General features: G+C 47.9%; 1 protein-coding gene across 3 annotated transcripts in view; it reads right to left on the bottom strand.

Moving 5' to 3' along the window:
- Positions 1-21035, bottom strand: part of UCK2 (uridine-cytidine kinase 2) — a 74790-nt gene that overhangs the window by 17741 nt on the left and 36014 nt on the right. The window contains exons 1-3 of one of the 3 annotated variants that reach the window (XM_044266783.1): positions 7344-7442; positions 1835-1994; positions 681-777 (exon numbers count right to left, since the gene is read on the bottom strand). In XM_044266783.1, the coding sequence (XP_044122718.1) occupies positions 681-777; positions 1835-1994; positions 7344-7421 (335 nt within the window). In that variant the 5' untranslated portion in view covers positions 7422-7442. Of the gene's footprint in view, positions 1-680; positions 778-1834; positions 1995-2252; positions 2280-7343; positions 7443-21035 lie in introns of those variants that run through there. The other 2 variants (XM_044266784.1, XM_044266782.1) reach the window with 2 other exon arrangements.

Genomic DNA, 21035 nt, shown 5'->3' with positions numbered 1-21035 from the left:
CTAGCCAAGAATAAGGAGCAACGACACGTGCTTGAAATGCCATTCAGAAGTTTAGAGTCGGCCTGGGAAGTCAGTCCCAAGGACACTGAGTGAGCAGAGTCCTGGGAGGCTCGAGGGAGCTTGGGAGCCTGGCCAGCAGGCATCGTGAGGTCTTCTAGAAGCCTTGGGCAACCACTCAGAGGGAAAGAAGATGAGGCCCTCCTCATCAGGAGCATTATCACAGATCAGCAGAAGGAACATGACTGAGGAACTCGCCTGAGAGTTGAGCGTCTGGTCTCTGGTGACCTCAGTGCCCTCACACTTCTCTGCCCGGTCCAACCAGCAGAGAAGAAAGAACAGTTTTCTTTGTTCTTCCTCCCGTGTCCTCTGCCCAGCCCGTTTCACATCGGATTCCAGGAATAACAGCTCGGGGCGGGGAATCAGGACAAGTGTATTGCCCCTCACCTGAGCCCAAATCCATGAACTTGTCCTTTCAGAGTCAGGAAAAGGTGATGAGCAGACTGTTCCAGGAAGCACCAGCCAAACTCCCCAGCCCTTGCACACCCCTGGCGCACACTGCTGCTGTTCACACACAGGTGGCCGTGGGCACAGGGCAGGGGAGGCCCCGGCCTGCAGCCTGGGAGCCGGGGCGGCTCCGGGAGCTGTGAGAAGCAACGCGCAGTCCCAACGAGCTCACTTACCGGGAATGGGAGACAAAGTCATACACGGGAATCTGCACCGTCTTCCCTTCGGTGATTTCTTTAAGTGTTTTGAAGATGAGTTCATTGTCAAAGGCATCTGAAGGAAATCAGACTGTTTAAATGTTGCTGAATTTTAAAATTACTTCTTCTATAATCATCCCCATCTATTTCGTGGACGTATACGATACCCTAGAGGAGCACATACGCTCCCACTGAAAAAAGCCAGATCTCTACCCGAAACAGAAGGCAAACTCCCTGGATCTCAAAACAGAATGTATGAATGCGTTCTGAAGGACTCACTTCTTTTTTCTACCTTTCTGTTCCCCGCCCCCCGGGCCCCACCCATCTCTCTCCTCCAAGTTCAGCTGCTGTCTCGGCAGCTGGCATATGTTAACCTGGAAAAGTATACACACAACTAGGGGAGTGTAAGGGGCACCAGGGTTTGATTCCAATAGTTACAAGAACCAAAACCAGGGGCACCTGAGTGGCTCAGTTGGTTAAGCATCTGCCTTCGACTCAGGTCATGATCTCAAGGTCCAAGATCATGATCTCGGGGCATCGGGCTCCCTGCTCTGCAGGGAGTCTGCTTCTCCCTCTGCCTGCTGCCTCCCCCTGCTTGTGCTCTCTTTCTCTCTGACAAATAAAATCTTAAAAAAAAAAAAAAAAAAAAAAAAGAGAGAACCAAAACCAGCTGAAGGGCAATGCACTGGTCTGAGACTATCAAGGCAGAAGTCACACAAGCAGACATCCCAGGCTCTCCACGGTCCTTTCTGCCAATCGGTGAGTTCCACAGTCTGCCATGGGCATGCATGTGTGAGATGGGGGGGGGGGGCACAAGCTGCTTCCGATCAGAGGAGGCAGAAGAACCAGCTGTGCTTGTGCCCATCTAAGTAACAGGCTCACACAGAGTCACCCTCGTTCAGATGCAAGCCCTAGTCACAACTCCGTGCAACTGTGTAATGCATTTCGAAACTCCTTCTTCAGGCCCCACATAACCCCGTAAGGTCATTTATTCATTCCCGTGTTATCCACACAGATTCCAAGGGGTCAAACAACGTCCTCAGTGAACCAGCAAGTGCACGAACAGACACAGACACAGACACACACACAGACATACACACACACACATACCCTCCCCTCAATCGCTGACTCACCCGGGTGATCAAAATTGAACTGGCCCTTCAGGGCTTTGGCCTTCTGCTCCGACGTGAGGACGCGGTAGAAGCTATCCTGGCTCAAGATGACCACCTGCTTCTGGCGACAGTCCACCTCATTCTGCCCCAGGAGCTGCACGATCTTAGCACAGACGGAAGACTGCAGGAGAGAAGAGGAGGGCAAGGATTAAAGGGGCTCACGGTCGCTCCCGGATGTGCATGCCCTCCGCCAGGGGCTTCTGGAAGGGAAGAATCCGTAGGCTACCATCTTGTAGGATGGATCAGAAGGTGCTAAAGGAGAAAGTCGGTCTGCTGAGAGGGGGAATCCCAGAGTCTCTTTTCCCTCCTTCCTTAACACAGCTTTCTACTCGCAGGTATCTACGGGGGCCGCAGTGGGGAGCAGGGCAGTAATGCCTACCTCCTCTTCCATGCAGTCCCTTCTAAAGCCGCTACTGCAAAGCAACAGGAATGTATTCATCCCTGCTTGTGCCCTGGTCTGGACACTCAGGGAAGAGCCGAAAGTGGAAAGAATGCACTTTGGAGATGTGTTGATGGCCCTCTGGTCATGAAGGGACTGATGGCCGTGAGTCACTAAGGGACTGAGACCATGGAAACCAAAAGCCAAGGCCAGAGGACTTGGCCAGATAGCAGTTAAGGTCAAGGTCATGGCTTGCATCCTGCTTGCGCGGCTTCCTTCTGCTCTAGTGCCTGGCTGCGGTCTTGTCCGCACTCACACTCACAGTAAACCAAATATATACCACCACTTACGGGCTGCGGTGACATGGGATAAAACACAACCAACACCTAAACTAACACGGGGTTTCCCTGCCACGAAGAGGACAGCCTGTTCCGGATGAACTCAAACCTACACGCTTTGGGTCCAACGTTGTGCCAGCAACACACACGTACCGGTGATGTCGTGAAAATGGGAAATGCATATTTAGTCCTCCTTGCATTTCTGGCGGAGTTCTTAAAACCCCTGAATTTCCTAAAGAGGGAGAGTGTTGCACCGGTCTTTGTTATGTTAAGGAGGCGGCTTCTGGAAAGCACCTACGGATGGGAGCTGGTTGCCAGGGGAACCAACCATTGCTGAGCGGGTTAGAACTTTCAACCTTCCTACCCTGACCTCCAGGAAGGGGAGGAGCTGGAGGCTGAATCCCGGGCCAACACCAACGATATAATAAAAAACGGGATGTCATGAAGCCTCCACACAGACCCAAGATGATGGGGTTTGGTGAGCTTCCTGGTTGGCGAACCCATGGAGCGTGGGGAGAGCTGCCAGCTCTGATCCTCTTAGAACCTGTGCTACAGGGCGCCTGGGTGGCTCAGTGGGTTAAGCCGCTGCCTTCGGCTCAGGTCGTGATCTCAGGGTCCTGGGATCGAGTCCCGCATCGGGCTCCCTGCTCAGCAGGGAGCCTGCTTCCTCCTCTCTCTCTCTGCCTGCCTCTCTGCCCACTTGTGATCTCTCTCTGTCAAATAAATAAATAAAATCTTTAAAAAAAAAAAAAAAAAAAAAGAACCTGCGCTACACGGCATCTCTCCCACCCGGCTGGTCCTGCCTGATACTCTTTTATGATCAACCCACAACCTTTTAAGTAAAATGTCCACGTTGTGTGTGCTGCTCAAGCACATTAATCAAACCCACAGAAGGGACAGCTGGAACCTTCAATCTATGTCCAATCAGCCAGCAGCACAGGTGACAACAGGTGCTTTCGGGGGGACACCGGACGTCAGGGCAGAAGGGGTGCGGGGCAGTGTCTCAGGACTGAGCCCTACCCGTGGGAATTAATGCGATCTCTAGGTAATGTCAGAATTATTAGGGTGAATTCTTGGGTGAATTCACCTGCTCACGCGGAAGAATTACTTATTGACGTGGGGAAACCCCCCCCCCGCCACAGCCCCACACACTAGAATTGGAACTGGGTACAGAACCTAACATCTACCTCTTTTTCCTCTCCCATTACGTACTCTTCATAAAAAGAAAAGCATAAAAAAAGATATGCTCTTAAAAGAATGACAGTGAAGGACCGTATTTACCAAATAACTCATTTTTTTCCATCGTATACAGATTAGTTTAAAAATAAGAATGTCTACATTACAAGACCCCTACAAGCCATAGCCAGCCTTACGGAGCTGGCTGACCTACTTACAAGGGATGATAAAAGTGGCGCATTTAGGGGCGCCTGGGTGGCTCAGTGGGTTAACCGCTGCCTTCGGCTCAGGTCATGATCTCAGGGTTCTGGGATTGAGTCCCACATCGGGCTCTCTGCTCAGCAGGGAGCCTGCTTCCTCCTCTCTCTCTGCCTGCTTGTAATCTCTCTCTGTCAAATAAATAAATAAAATCTTAAAAATAAATAAATAAATAAAAGTGGCGCATTTAGAGGTTTCTTGGGCTCAGTCTTGGGAGCTTGCTTCACTATCGAACTTACTTTACCAACTGGTTTTAACAAGGAAAAACCTGGACACTTGGTAAAGTTACATTTCTCATAAGGTCTGGATTTGGTCTGTCCAAGCCTAAGGAAAACTGACATTCCTGTAGCCCCAGTCAATCCCCATGAGACTATCTGCACAATAATTCTTGTTGCACAAACTGAGACACACAACCAAGTAAGGATCTTTGGAGCAACAATATTTTGACTCAATTGTTAAATTGAGTGAAAACTCTAGGGGCACCTGGGTGGCTCAGTCGGTCAAGCCTCTACCTCCAGCTCAGGTCATGATCCCAGGGTCCTGGGACAGAGCCCCACATCGGGCTCCCTGCTCAGCAGAGAACCTGCTTCTTCCTCTGCCTCCCGTTCCCCCTGCTTGTGCTCTCTCTCCATCTGTGTGTCAAATAAATAAATAAAATCTTCAAGGAAAACAGAAAACTACTTTACTTTCTGACATTTTCACGTATTAACAGAAAAGCATTTAAAACAGGATTTTTTGAACAGCAGTTAGGCCAGGGAAAAAAGTCACAGGAAGATAAAACTCGTACATGACTTATGCTAGATTCAAAAATGACAACACCCAAAAGAATCAAAGCCTCTATACGATTATAAACTATACATTTTTAAACAGGTGCAAGCCCATTATTTCATTTTCCTAACTTCCATCTGGTTCCACATCCTAAGGCTATGCAGGGCGAAGTCTACACCAGTACCTTTTATGAGCAGATAGAAATACATCTAGAAGTCCAAAGAAAGAACAAAAATGAAGAGGGCTTCATGGAGCCAAAGGTATTTAATCTACTTGATTACTGAAATCATGATATTTTTATTTCTAGTTAAAAACCACTAAAGTTTTTTTTAATATGAAGACCAATCTCTACCAAAAAAGTGTATATAAAGTAGTTATATTACCTAATTTTGCAGGTAAACAATCATTTCCCTTAACCCATGTAGAACCCAGGACAAATGGACACAATGGCCAATAAAATCGGGTTACTGAGCACATCTCGAAAGCCAGTGTTCATCACAATTTCTTACCAAGGGTAAATCTGGCTGTTGTGCTGGTCCACAGCTGTGTGTCTTGGCTCCACGTTTTCAGGGCCTGTTTGGTGATACTACTTTCTTTCTTTTTTTTGTTTTTGTTTTAAAGATTTTATTTATTTATCTGACAGAGATCACAAGTAGGCAGAGGCAGGTAGAGAGAAAGAAGGGAAGCAGGCTCCCTGCTGAGCAGAGAGCCCGATGTGGGGCTCGATCCCAGGACGCTAGGATCATGACCTGAGCTGAAGGCAGAGGCTTTAACCCATTGAGCCACCCAGGCGCCCCATCCTACTTTCTACAACCACACCACCCTCACCTATTACTGATTTAGTAAGTCAGGGCGTAGGCCACGTGCTCCATGACAACCACCCTCCTAAGTTCCAAGTGCGGTCCTTCCCAGATGTGAAACCAGGTGAAATGACTCGCCTACAATCCTGTTTCCTTTCATCCTCAACCTAAGCGGTAGTCAGAACTCCCAAGGCAGGGACGCCTGGGTGGCTCAGTTGGTTGGACGACTGCCTTCGGCTCAGGTCATGATCCCGGAGTCCTGGGATCGAGTCCCGCATCGGGCTTCCAGCTCCACGGGGAGTCTGCTTCTCTCTAACCTTCTCCTCGCTCATGTTCTCTCTCACTGTGTCTCTCTCAAATAAATAAATAAAATCTTTAAAAAAATTAAAAAAAAAAAAAAAAAGAACTCCCAAGGCAGAAGCCCTTTATCATGGAGATAAACACCACCACGTGAACAAGCAAAGAAAACACCTGCCTCCAGGTCAGTCTAGGTTTTTCCAGTCTTTTTTTTTTTCCCAATTTATTTATTTTCAGAAAAACAGTATTCATTATTTTTGCACCACACCCAGTGCTCCATGCAAGCCGTGCCCTCTATAATACCCACCACCTGGTACCCCAACCTCCCACCCCCCCCGCCACTTCAAACCCCTCAGACTGTTTTTCAGAGTCCATAGTCTCTCATGGTTAACCTCCCCTTCCAATTTACCCAAATTCCCTACTCCTCCCTAACGCCCCTTGTCCTCCATGCTATTGGTTATGCTCCACAAATGAGTGAAACCATATGATAATTGACTCTCTCTGCCTGACTTCTTTCACTCAGCATCATCTCTTCCAGTGGTTTTTCCAGTCTTTTCTTCCTCCTGGAACTTGTCAAAGTGGCCTCTAAAAAAACCTAGAGAGCTGCGGAACTGGGGGCAAGAGGTGCACGGGAGTCCATTACGCCATTCCTCTCCTTGAAGAGAGGTTTGAATTTTCACACAATCGAAGAAAGGAGCCCTGCAAAGACGCCGCTGTCCCACGAGTGAATGGTCTTTGCCCTATTTCATGTCCTCTTCTTAGGGCTCCTTCATTTTAATGGCCCTTTCCCCGAATCCTGCCCTCTTCAGCAGGATGATATGGGACTCCCAAGGTATCCCGTTTTCTCAAGAAAGGAAATAATTCGGCAAAGCCCACGGCTGGAGAAGGCAGGCAGTCTCGAGCTGAGAGGAAACGCTAAGAGTGGGCAAGGGTGCGACTGGGAGTCGGGGGCTAAGATTTACAATAATTATGTCACAGGAAGACAAACTCTGTAGGACTCCACTTAAAGGAGGTCTCTAGACTAGTCAGAGTCACAGAAACAAATCAGAATAGTGGATGCCAGGGGCCTGGGGAGGGGAAAGTGAGGAGTGGTTCGATGGATACGGTTTCACTTTTACGTGAGAAAGTTCTGGAGAATGGTCGCCCAACGATGTGACTGTCCTTGATACTACAGAAATGTACACCTAAACACGGCTAAGGTCATGAATGTCATCAAAAGTGTTTATTACCACAATTAAAAGCACGCATTATTATTGTAACAAAAGCAAAATCGGCACTAGGCTTGGTATTTTTAAATGATCTCACGTATTTACGAGAACCCTATGTGACAGACATGATTATCATACCCATTCCACTGACATGAAGACTGAGGTGAGGACACGTTCAATGACTTGCGCAGGGCATGGGCGGCAGAGCCAGGACTCAAACCAAGGGGCCCAAACCCCAGAGCTCACCCCCTTACTGGCTGTACCTCCCAGGCAAACTAGCTTTCGTCCACTGGAGCTGGAGCGGGGCTCGGTTTCACGTGGCATCTCCGGATTCAGTGCAACGCATCCAAATACATTCTGCTCCTGCCACTTCCGGCACATTCTTCTATGGGGGGAGGGGTGGAAAATAAGGAATCTAGGACTGTGGGTTGCTGTCTGAATACAAAGTGAAGGTCAGTCAACATGAGTTATCTTTAGAAAGGGGACACACACACACATACACACACACACACACACACACACACGGAATAACCAGTAAAGGAGATAAACAATTTCTTCACCTGCATGGCACTGGAAGACACCAATTCCTTTAATTCCATTACAACAAGATGTTACTATTTTCTCTCTTTTTTACAGAATGAGGAACCTGAAGCTTGGAGCCCACCAGTTAAATGCCTTGTTCAAGGTCCCACAGCTGAATCTCAAACGTAATACCTCTTCTAGCTTCAAATGCCCCCCAAATGCCCCAGTTCTCTTCAGTATTCCAGAAGTGGAGCCCTGATGTTCTCCATAAATAAGACTCTACTTCCAGAGATCAGTGATGGGGAAAAGGAGACACGGAGGGAACTGGTTAGGAACAGAACAAGGTTTGGCCCTGCTGCATCGTGAGAGTCAACAGAATGGTACACGAACGGTCACAGAATTTCAGAGAACTAAAGGCAGACCGGCCCCCATCTAACCGCGCCGCTGCTGGTGTGTGTCTGCTCCCCACACACGTCCGTCAGGTCCTCTGCCCAGTTCCAGTATTGCGGTCAGTAAAACTTGGTAACAAACAGGGCAATGGAGCTCTGGGTGGCTTCTTTGTTGAAAACCCTCTACCCTCAACACTTAGCTGCTGAGAAGCAGGTTGGAGGCCAGCGGAGAGCCCAGGAGGCCTCCAGACTGGGTGTGTCCCTAGAGCAATGGGCTAGTATTTGGTAAGCGTAGCCTTCTGCAAGAACACAGAGGAAGGGAACTGCTGCCCCACATTTAGGGGTCCCATCCAGGTGCCTGTGCCACTCTCAGTAAGCTGCTTCAGGATCGGGCGGAGGACTGTGGAAATGGAGAAAAGCCTAGCAACCCCCCAGTCCAGGGCTGGAAAGAGCCAGCCAGCCCCAGGTCAAGTGCGGAGACTCATCATGTCCTCCCAGGCCTTGGGGATGGTTTGTGGACGTCCCGTAACACCTGCCCTGAACTCGCCACCACCACTAGCTAACAGCACAAGAAGGCCAGATGCTCAGCCTCTTCAAGCAGGGGGACCCCCTCTAGCTCCGTCACTCTGGGGATATTTCCAAGTTACCCCAATTACTCTGGACAGCGACTTTCACTGTCTCTAGCATTAAGTAAACACCGCTAACTGATACGGCGTCCAGCACTGGCCCCCAGACACATCACTCCTCTGGGGGCAGGGGTTGCCTCCCCCCACCCCACCCCACCCCCCGGCTCTGAAGCTCCAATTTACAGGCACAGGAAAACTAAAGTGCCAGTCCTTTGTCCTAGATGAGATAAAAGAGAGCTCAAACATGCTGGCGGGATTCCCAATCAAACATATGGCACGGCAGCAACAGGGAGGGCTCTGGGAATATCTGTAAGGCCATCAATCTTAGGGGCCTGGATGCCCCAGAACCCATGCACTGCAAGTGGGTTCTCCCAGCCAAAATACAATTACCACCACCCTCCCCCCGCCCCACATACAGAAATACCTAAGTTGGAAACTCACTAAATTGTTATGTAATAAACGCGTCTTAGGTACCAAAAAGCAGCCACAGGACAATCCAATAACCTACAACCCCTGGAGCAGAGAGACCAGCTGTGACTCAGCATCTGCTCCCCGAGCCCGGCAGGACAGGGCACCTGCAGGGCTCCCTCAAATGTATGTCATGATTACCAAAAGAATGTCTGAATTCATCCAGCAGACCCCAGCAGACCTCCCTTTCTTCAGACCTGCTTGTTTCATTTTTAACGATTTTACTTATTCATTTGAGAAGAGAGAGAGCAGAAGGAGAGGGAGAAGCGGACTCCCTACTGGGGGGAAGCCGGACACGGGACTCCATCTCCCAGGACCCTGAGAACACGACCTGAGCCAAAAGCAGACACTTAACTGACTGAGCCACCCAGGCACCCCCAGACCTGGTATTTGTAAAAGCAAAGCTTGTTCTGCTCAATAGCACGAGCCTCCGTTCCATCGTAAAGGACTCAGGCAGGGACAGCTAGCTGTGCACCTCAATCTGAGTCCACAGAGTTTTAGCTGGGCACCTGACCCTGCTTCCCAGCCTCCCTTGCTGCTCCCAGTGACTGTGCTAAGTTCTAACCAAACCAATAAGCAGGAGTGTGGAGTAGCAGCTTCCTGGAATCTCCTTAAAACATCAGGATCCCCACCCACTCTCCTTCCTGCTGGCTGGACTGCAGACTGGATAGCTGGAGCACAAGCAGCCACTTTGCAGCCCTGGCATCATGAGACTAAAGGTAGTGGAGCAACTAAATCAAGGAAGTCCCAGACTCTAAGGATTACAGAGCTGAGAGAGGAAGGACAGTGAGATATAACTCGTCTTGTTTAAACCCAGTCACTTGTGGTTTTCGGTCCTCTCTAACCAAAACGACCCTAATACTGAGGTCAACCCTCATGTACCCAGTATACCTCAGTGCAAATGTTCTTTTGAAAGCAGGAGTGATTCTCATGTCCTGGGCCATGAGGCTGCCTTACTCTTCACAGAAGCCAAGAATATCTCATCGGCCAAATCATGTCCATGTGAGTTTTAAAAGGTGGGGTGAGGAGGACCACTTGCCGAACCAAGGTCCCCAGACCACTGGGCACCCCCCTGCCACCGTCTGTGTATCTCCCCTGAGCTGCCACAGCAGAATTCAACATCCTCCCCACCCCATCAGTACTTGGCTTGAGCTACAGGCTAAGCTCCACAGAGGAAGCAGTATCTGGGGGGGAAACCCAGCACATAAACAGTGCCAGAGAAGAAACTCCCCAAAACACAAGTTCTCAGTTTTAATTCCTGATACATATGCTGGGGCTGCAAAGGCAGTTTAGCCTAGAAAAACCCAGGTCCTTGCATGAGAAAAATCCTCACTGATCAACAGTCATCAACACAAACACGCTGCCAAGACTTTTCCGCGAACTGCCCATGGCATTAAGCTCCGTTCCTAGGAAAGACATTTCTAGAATGCACTTCTGGGTTCGTAAAATTGTATGTTTGGCCCTGCTCTCTCTCTCCATCAGGAGCGCTTACTGAAAAACCCGGTCACAGAACACTTACTCATCAGCTTCAACTGCTCAAGAATCAACTGGGGGATAATGAGCAACAGAAACACTTCAGAGCTATACAGAAGGGGCGCCTGGGGAGGCTCAGTCTGTTAAGTGTCTTAGACTCGGGTCATGATCTCAGGGTCCTGGGATCAAGCCCCGCATCAGGCTCTCTGCACAGCAGGGAGCCTGCTTCCCTTCCTGTCTCTCTGCCTGCCTCTCTGCCTACTTGTGATCTCTGTAAAATAAATCAATAAAATCTTTAAAAAATAATAAAAAAATTAAAATTAAATTTATTTTAAAAAGCTACACGGAATGCACCAAACGCCAGCAACTATTTGCAAGACTCTGCAGATCCTCCCTTACTTAGTCCTCAACCCGGCCCTTAGGAGGTTCTCATCATTCCCACTGACACAGCAGGAAATGGGCACAGGGAGGCAATGACACAACCAGCCAAGACCTAACAGGCAGTTCGCGCAGCTGAGCCGCTCTTTGAACCTGGGTGAACCGGCCTCAGGACACACACTCTGGGCCCTACATGCACCTTGCCTTGCCACACGAGAGGGGGAGATCCCCTCCCTTCCCTTGAGTCACAAGGACCCTGCACACGCAGGAGCACCAGCACCACGGACACAGGAGCTGCCAGGAGCAGAACATTCTCTCCAAGGCTCTGCGACCTGTTCTCTGTGGGCTTCACAACGCGGGCTTCCTTCCTGGGTAACTTTTCTGTCAAACGATTAACTAGGAAGAGGTCAAGATAAATCATTTGTGATTCCCTACAATTCGTTCTTTGGGGGAGAAAATGGTATCTAAATGCAAGTTAAAGGAGGCGGGATGGAAGCTCTGGGAAACCGGGGAGCCCCTGCAGGGGGCTTTCCCCCCCCAGATACTGCTTCCTCTGTGGAGCTTAGCCTGTAGCTCAAGCCAAGTACTGATGGGGTGGGGAGGATGTTGAATTCTGCTGTGGCAGCTCAGGGGAGATACACAGGGGAGATACGCACCCTGCAGGTGCGTCTGAGCAGAAGTAAGCAGAGGCCTCGCCGGTTACAGCAGATGCGTATACGTGGAGAAACCCTTCCAGAAAGTGCAGAGAAAGGACCGATAACATTCCTACTCTCTGACCAGGCACCACACTCACAGTGGGATCGGGGAAGGAGACAGGACGATGACATATAAATGTGTAAGCAGGAAAGAGAACAGAGACCGGTGTGCACCCCAGGACCATAACCATGTGACCAAAGCGAGGAACAGGACGGGGGAAATCTGGAAGGCAAACCCATCCAAAGTGAAAACTGATGTAGTTCTTCAACATTCTCTTAAAGAAAAAAAAAGGGGGGGTGCCCACACTCCTCCCGCAAAGCCAAGCGTGCAGTTCATCCACGGCCTGGTAAACAGCTGTTGCCAAATGAAGGCCAAACAGCGGGCAAGACAGGACTGTGCTGGTCCCCAAGCAGCCACGAGACCTCACAACTGGATTAAAATGATTCAGTACAAACAGGGATGGATCCCGGGCTCCTCACGCGGATTCTGAGCCTGAATATGGAATCTGTAAGTATGTCTTTAGACTCCCCACAGGATAAGCACCAAAGGCACCCCCCACCCCATACACACACACACTGGAAAGCATTTGGGATCACCACAAGCTTCGATGACTCTGCGGCTCAGGAAGCCCTCCTGGAAAGCTGGGCGCAAACAGGAAGTCAGCGGGAGGGTCAATTCTTAGCCTTGTGGTTGCAAGTAAGGTTGGAACTTCCCCCCCCCCAGCCCTTCACTTTGAGGGCTATGAGGCTGGTTGAGAGGGTGAGACCCAGCAAACCAAGCCCCAAGTCTTAGGAACAGACAAGCGTATCTTTGGGCAAGGCATACCATACCCAAAGCCATGCACCTGCTGCCGCCTGGCTTACGGAGTAACAATAATATGCCCAGCACAGAAATGACTGCCCAGGACTCCAAGTCCCACTGAGGGAGAGACACAAGAAAAAAGCTGACTTTCTCCCCCAGTTTAAAATAAATAAATAAATAAAATAAGTGGGATAAAGGAGAGCCCAGGATGCCAGCTGGATCCTCTGCTCAATCTTTCCAAATTAAAAGCCATTCGCGGGGCAACTGTTGACTGAAGCCTTAACAGCACAGGGGAGCTTTGCGGTCCCTCGTCCTTCCCCAGCAATCTTCATCCACGCTGCTGAAACCCGGAGGCCAAACTATCTGGTTATCAAAAGATGTTTTGTTTTGTTTTGTTTTTTAATTTCCTCTTTAGGTCTCCTCCAGCACCCAGGCCTAAACACAGAGCAGCAGGGAAAGGAAACGGAAAACACTGTGCCCAGCACCCACTTCCCTTCCTTTCTGAAAGTCCCGCAGTGTCTTTGAAAACTCAACTTAGTATTTATTCTTCCTGGCCTTGAAGAAAGGGGTTCAAGGGCTCTATGAGCAGACTTCATTCGTTTGCGGTGTCCCTTCTAGGTGTCGATGGAGTCATCATTTATCAACCACCTAGGCCCCCCAAACTCTAGAATCCAAAAATAGATGAAAGAACTCCCAGAGCGACACAGACCACGTGACTCTGGAAAGGCCAGCAAGCCGACCCCACTCAAAGTCATCATCAGTTCGCAGGGCTCATCCATGCTGGTGACTAACAGGAGTTCAAGTAAATATCCTTTCAGGAGAATGATTTTCTTTCCTTAAATTGTGGAACCAAAGCTACTATCAGTAAACACAGGCCGAACTCGTTCTGCAACCACACAGTATGTCCAACTGATCTGACGGAGGCGCAAAGGCAATTCCACAGAGGACCGGAGCCTTGTCAAGAAAGGGCGCTGGAGCAAGGGGACGTCCAGACATAAAACTATGAACTGGACCTGAACTTCACACTTATATGTGAGAAGTAACTCAAAATGGACCACAGGTTGGGGCACCTGGGTGGCTCCGTCGATTAGGCCACCAACTCTTGATTCCGGCTCAGGTCATGGTCTTGGGGTCCTGGGATCAAGCCCTACGTCAGTCCCTGTGTTCAGGGCAGAGTCCACTTAAGGATTCTCTCCGCCCTCTCCCTCCACCTCTCACACTCTCTCCCTCATAAATAAATAAACCTTAAAGAAAGAAAGAAAGAAAGAAAGAGCGGGCCAGGGGCGCCTAGGTGGCTCAGATGATTAAGCATTTACCTTCAGCTCAGGTCATGATCCCAGGGTCCTGGGATCAAGTTCCACATCAGGCTCCTTGCTCAGAAGGGAGCCTGCTTCTCCCTCTGCCTACTGCTCCCCCTGTTTGTGCTCTCTCTGACAAAACTCTTAAAAAATAAAATAAAATAAAATAAAAATGAAGCACAGGCAAAAATCTACCAAATTTGCGGCACCTCAGTGGCTCAGTTGGTTAAGTATCTGACTTCAGCTCAAGTCATGATCACAGGGTCCTGGGATCGAGCCCCCTAACAGGCATCCCACTCAGTGGAGGGTCTGCTTATCCATCGGCTCCTCCTCCCACTCATGTGCTCCCCCACCCTTAAATAAATAAATAAACTCTTTAAAGAAAATCTATCACATTTATTAAGGAAAAAACACAGGAGAAACTCTTCAGGATCTAGTGCTTGGCAACATTTTCTTAAGCTTGATACCAAAAGCATTACCTATAAAAGGGGAAGCTGATAAAATTAATTTTACCAAAAATAAAAGGTGCTCTGTGAAACATTTGCTCTTAGAATGAACACACAAGGGGCGCCTGAGTGGCTCAGTAGCTTCAAGCCTCTGCCTTCGGCTCAGGTCATGATCCCAGGATCCTGGAATGGAGCCCAAGCGGGTTCTCCACTCAGTGGGGAGCCTGCTTCTTCCCTTCCTCTCTCTCTCTCTGCCTGCCTCTCTGCCTGCTTGTGATCTCTTGTCTGTCAAATAAATAAATAAAATATTTTTTTAAAAAAAGAATGAACATACAAGCTACAGATGAGAAAATATACTTGTAAAACTCATGTCCAACAAAGAATTAGTATCTAAAATACATAATGAATTCTCAAAACTCAATAGTAAAAAAACAATCAATCCTAATTAGAGTATCGGCAAAAGACATGAAGAGACATTTCACCCAGGACGATACACAGCTGGCAAATAAGCACATGAAGATAGACACAACATCTTTAGCCATTAGGGAAATGTAAATTCAAATCAAGATGACATGTCACTACACACCCATCAGAATAGCCAGAAGAAAAGATAGTGACAACACCAAATGCTGGTGACAACAAGGAGAAAAGATCAGTCACACACTGCTGGTAGACATGCAAACAGTTCGTCTACTCAAGAGAACAATTTGGCATTCATTCATTCATCCCATTCTCTACACCCAATGTGGGGCTTGAACTCACAACCCAAGATCCAGCATCATAAACTCTACAGACACAGGCAGGTGGCCCCAACAATTTGGCACTTACGTAAAAAACTAAACACACAACTATGATATGACCCTGCAAATTGTACTGCTGGGCATTTATCCCAAAGAAACGAACACATGCTCACCCTAGAACGTGTACGCAAATGCTCACAGAACAGCCAAAACTGGAGATCACTCAGATGTTCTTGAAGGGGTAAACAGTTAAACAAATTGTGATGTGTCCATGCCACGGAACACTACTTAGCCCTGAAAAGGAACAGACCACCTCCCGTATAGACTCCCAGATAATTCTGCTAAAAGAAACGAAGGCAACCCCGGTAGGGTATATATACTGTAGGATTCCATTCATATCACATTTTAGAAACGACAGCTATGGAAATGGAGAGCAGGTTAGTGGTTGGCAGGGATTAGGGACAGGGGGCAATGGGAGTGCAGAGAAGGCAGGGGAGGCAAACAAAGGGCAGCCTGAGGGAGGGACCCCTCAGTGATGAAAATGTTCTGTATCTTCACTGTATCAATATTAATCCCCTGGGACACCTGGGTGGCTCCAGTGGTTAAGCAAATGCCTTCGGCTCAGATCATGATGCCAGAGTCCCGGGATCAAGTCCCGCATGGGGCTCCCAGCTCTGTGGGGAGTCTGCTTCTCCCTCTGACCTTCTCCCCTCTCATGCTCTCACTGCCCCCCTCCAAATAAATAAATAAATAAATAAAATATATTTTTTAAAAAATGTATCAATCCGCTGGTTGTGTTTTTTAAGCCACTGCATCGCGGAAACTAAGGAAAAGGTCCATGGGGTCCCTCTGTATTACTTCCTGCAACTGTATGTGAATTGACAATGATCTTAAGAAAAAAAAAAAAAAAAAGATTAATGACCATCCATCTTCTCCAATACCAGAAATTCAGGCTCTCCTCTCTCAAAATTCTTTTTCCCTCACAAACCCCAAATAACTAATTGCTATGGAGTGACTGTATTCTGCATGTGGGACAGACGTGACCGGGGGGGGGGGGCAGGGTCACAAAAGAACATACTGTTTCGGGTTGAATGGTGGCCCCCAAGAGCACTGGACTATGTCCCAACCTTCAGAACCTCAGAATGTGACCTTATTTGGAATGAAGGTCTTTGCAGATGTAACTAAGGTGAAGGACCTTGAGGTCATGCCAGATTAGGACAGGTACTAAACCCAATGGCAAGTGTCTTTAGAAGAAACAGAAAAGGAGAAAACACAGACACACAGGCAATGCCATGTCAGGACGGGGGTGGGGACCAGATCTAAGCCAAGGAGCCCCACCAGTGCTGGGAGAGAAGCGTGGATCTGCCTTCAGAGCCTCCACAGGAAACCAACACTGCCAAACCCCCAGATTTGGGGCTTCTGGCCCCCAGGACAGTAAGAAAGTAAGCATTTCCTTTTTCACACACATTTGTGGCAACTTCTTACTGCAGCCCCAGCAAGCGAATGCACCCGTCATGATTTAGTGGGCTCGATTTCTCTCTTTTTCATCACAGAGGATGTGAGCACTTTCTTCAGCTTCTGTATTTATAAACTCCTGGACACATTTTTTCGTCTTCTTCCAGAGGATATACCCTAAGGATGTACCATTTCACTTTATAATCTTTTTCCGCAGAATTTTTCCTGGTGTTGGGGCGCCTGGGTGGCTCAGTGGGTTAAGCCGCTGCCTTCGGCTCAGGTCATGATCTCAGGGTCCTGGGATCGAGTCCCGCATCGGGCTCTCTGCTCGGCAGGGAGCCTGCTTCCCTCTCTCTCTCTCTCTCTGCCTGCCTCTCCATCTACTTGTGATTTCTCTCTGTCAAATAAATAAATAAAATCTTTAAAAAAAAAAAAAAGAATTTTTCCTGGTGTTTCTGTTTGCTCCCAGAGTAGACTGTCGCTGGCTGGCATCATCAAGTGTCGGCTTCCTCAAACAGCGGGTTAATCATTATCGTGCACCTCCAACAGATTCAACCCATTTCTGAAGTCTTCGGCTATACTTACAAGTGCTCGGCACTGAACTTCCCTTACGGTTTGCCTGGTGACCAAGAAGTTGCTTCTAGGTCTGGCTATGTGCTTCAGGGCCTTTACAGTGAGAATCAGGGATGCCTGGGTGGCTCAGTGGGTTATGCGTCTGCCTTCCCCTCAGGTCATGATCTCAAGGTCCTGGGATGGAGCCCCCCCGTAGGGCTCCCTGCGCCTCTGCCTGCCATTCCTCCAGCTTGTACTCTCTCTCTCTCTCTGACAAATAAATAAATAAAACCTTCAAAAAATAAAAGCTAAAACAAGCTTTATACAAGTAGGACAAGTTTCTAGTACTAGATTTGCTAAGGCAAAGAATATGCATTTTTTTTAAGTTTCCATGCATAAGGCCGGAGAGCCCCCATCAACGATCCACACATACCTACTTCCTCAAACTCTTTAAGAGTGTCTAACTTCACACGAGCTATCTAATTTACCACTGTTTTAAATGAGAATAAATACCTTTTATATGCCTAAAAGCCTTCTGTTTTTTTTCTGAAACGGCGCTGCTGATACCCTACCCACACTTCTCTTCCTCCTGATCCTCAAAAGCTCTTATACATACTAAGAAAATGGCCCATTTCTCATTGCTATCACCCGTGTTTTTTCCAGTTTACTGTCCTTATACTTTGAAGTGGTGTTTCCTGATAAAAAATTTTATTTATGTAAATGGATACTTTTTTCTAAAGTTTCTTTATCATGTTATAGTTAGAAAAGACTTCCTTACACAGAAATTTATACTGAATTCCCCTACGGTGTCTTTTCCTCCATGACCTTCACATCCTTGCTTTTGCCTTCAACTCCCATGATCCCGCCTGGATTGAGGGAGGACCACGAGAGGGCCGAGGTCTCCCGGCCAGGGGCCCCCTGCGCCAGGAGCTTCTAGCCAAAAGGCCAGGGACGCGGATGGCAAGCAACGGAACGGAAACGAGATGCAGAGCTGTGGGCTGTAAGGCACTTCCTGTGCACATACAAACAGTCAGAGAAAAACCTGCATTTGTGTCCCTCTGGAATTCCTCCGGAAAGAGACATGGGCTCTGCGTCCAGCCCTCAGGCCCACAGCTGCACACAGGCTAAGGGACCAGGCTGTGGCCCCAGGAGAGCAGGAATCCCACAGCAAGTGTGGAGTACGTCACAGACGAAGGCCATGCGTCAAGTTACCTTTCTTTAGGAGATGTATTTTTCCCACCCCATGCAGGATATGCTGGTAAGACTATGAAATCCTGTTCCTCCCCATCATGGCAAACACCTAAAATAAGCACACACACACTCCCAACAAAACAGAAAAATAAAAACAAAAAAACATACAAACTAAAGATTCATGGGGAGTTTCGGTCCCAACAAGCCTTCTATTAATGATGCATCCACAACTGAAGACAGGAAAGTAAGAAGCACATTGCATACCAAGGGTCTGTAATCTTACAAACCCTGATCTCCCTCTCTCCCCGCCCCCTCCCCATCTCACTTGAAATGGCTCCCACACATTTCCAGGAAACAGTACTCAGTTCCCTTGGGGAAGCGTCCTATAAGTGTGCCACCTCTCCAGAACGCAGCGAGAGGCCCGCCATCTCTTCCTACATCATTCAAACAGAACCCTCCTGCCGAGACTGGCTCAGGAACCCCTGTGAGTAGCAGCTAAGCATCTTCTTTCATGTATTAAAATTATCTCTAAAATCATATTAGGAAAACTGGATACCCACATTAAAAAAAAAAAAAAAAAAACGAGGCTGGAAACCCACATGTCACAATATACAAAAATTAACTCAAAATGGATCAAAGGCCTAAACGTAAGAGCTGAAACTGTAAAACTCCCAGAGGAAAACACAACAGGAAAGCACAATGGCATTGGATTTGGCAATGATCTTTTCGGGTATGATGCCAAAAACAGACAACGGAAGAAAAAATAAATGAGATGGACCTCATCAAAAATGAAAAGCTTTTAGGGATCAAAGGATACTATCAACAGAGTAAAAAAACAAACTAAGGTATGGGAGAAAAATATCTGCAAATCTAATATCCAACCGTACCCACAAAATATAAGGAACTCCTACGGGTCAACAACAGCAGCAAACCAATTAAAAAACTGACAAAAAGACTTGAACAGACACTTCACCCAAGAACATATACAGACAGCAGCTGAAAAATATTCAACATCATTAATCACTAGGGAAATGCAAATCAAAGCCATGGTAAGATACCTCTTCACACCAGTTTAGGATGCCTACAGTCGGGGTGGGCGGGGAGCGGGACACAGAAAATAATAAAGGTAAGTGAGGATATGGAGAACTGGAACCCTGTATACGACTGGTGGGAAACAATATGGCGACGCCTCAGAACATTAAACACAGAATTACGACAGAGCCAGCAATTCCACTTGTAGGTAGATACCCAAAAGAATCGAAAGCAGGAATAGATTATTTGCGTACTTGTGTTCACAGCAGCAGAAAAGATGGAAGCAAACCAAGTCTACTGACAGATGACTAAACAAAATGTGGTACATACAAACAAAGAAGTATCTATTCACCCTTAAAAAAGAAGGAAATTCTGACTCATGCAATACCATGGATGAACCTTGAGAGAATTCCCCAAAGAATTAAGCCAAATGAAACAAGCCAATCACAGAAGGACAAATACTATTCGATTCCACTTACAGGAGGCATTGAAAGTAGTCAAATCCATAAAGACAGAAGGTAGAATGGTGGTTTCCAGGGGCGGGAGGGAGGGGAAAATGAGGTGTTATTGTTTAACAAGTATAGAGTTTAAAATGGAGAAGACGAGAAAGTTCTGGAGATGGATGGTAGCAATGGTTGTACAAGAATGTGAGCGCACGTAATGCCACAGAACTTTACACTTAAAAATGGCTCCAATGGGGGCACCTGGGTGGCTCAGTGGGTTAAGCCTCTACCTTCGGCTCAGGTCATGATCCCAGGATCCTGGGATCGAGCCCCACATCGGGCTCTCTGCTCAGCAGGGAGCCTGCTTCCCCCTCTCTCTCTGCCTGCCTCTCTGCCTACTTGTGACCTCTGTCAAATAAATAAATAAATCTTTTTAAAAAATGGCTTCAATGGTAAATTTATGTCATGTATGTTTACCACAATGAAACAATTATTTATATTCCTACGCTCTTCTCTACCACTAAATCAGGGCAAGGATCTCCGCTCATTAATCTCTGTACACCTATCGAGTGCCAACTGTTCAGTACAAGTATTCTGAACCTAAGTCACATTTCTCACGCAGAGGCTCTAAAACCAAGCTGCCCTCCAGGGTCCCGGTCCAAGGACTGAAACACAGCACCTAAAACCATGACAGCGGGGGCGCCTGGGTGGCTCAGTGGGTTAAAGTCTCAGCCTTCAGCTCCGGTCATGATCACAGGGTCCTGAGTTGGAGCCCGGCATCTGGCTCTCTGCTCAGTAGCGAGGCTGCCCCCCCTCCCCCGCCTCCACCACCGCTCTCTGCCTGACTCTCTGCCTACTTGTGATCTCTCTCTGTGTCAAATAAATAAATAAAATCTTAAAAAAAAAAAATGACAGAGGCAGGAGGGAGAGGAGGAAAAGATCTTATCATACCACCTTTTCCTCAGTTACAGAAACCAATTCCTTCATTAACAAACACCTAATTAAAAAAAATCAATAGCCTGTATTACTAGTTACCAACTTCCAGCCACATTGTTAGGGGGTATGTACTTCCTGGTATGGGAAAAACACAAGCATATACTTTAATCTCCCAGAGGTTACTTCCTCTTCCAGGAAGCCTGATTGACTGATTGACCGATATATTTATTTATTTTAGACTTTATTTATTTATTTGACAGAAACACAGCAAAAGCGGAAACCCAAGCAGGGGGAGTGGGAGAGGGAGAAGCAGGCTTCCTGCTGAGCAGGGAGCCTGACTCAGAGCTCGAACGCAGGACCCTGGGATCATGACCTGAGCCGAACGCAGAAGCTTAACAACTGAGCCATGCAGGTGCCCCACTCTTCCAGGAAGATTTAGAAGACTGCCTCTTGCAAGTACCTTTGCCCTAGCCCTCCTTTTTTCCTCTCCCT

The sequence above is a fragment of the Neovison vison genome, chromosome 10 (assembly GCF_020171115.1).
Source record: "Neovison vison isolate M4711 chromosome 10, ASM_NN_V1, whole genome shotgun sequence".
In the NCBI taxonomy this organism is placed as follows: Eukaryota; Metazoa; Chordata; class Mammalia; order Carnivora; family Mustelidae; genus Neogale; species Neogale vison.
This window is presented reverse-complemented; position numbering and strand designations above follow the sequence as displayed.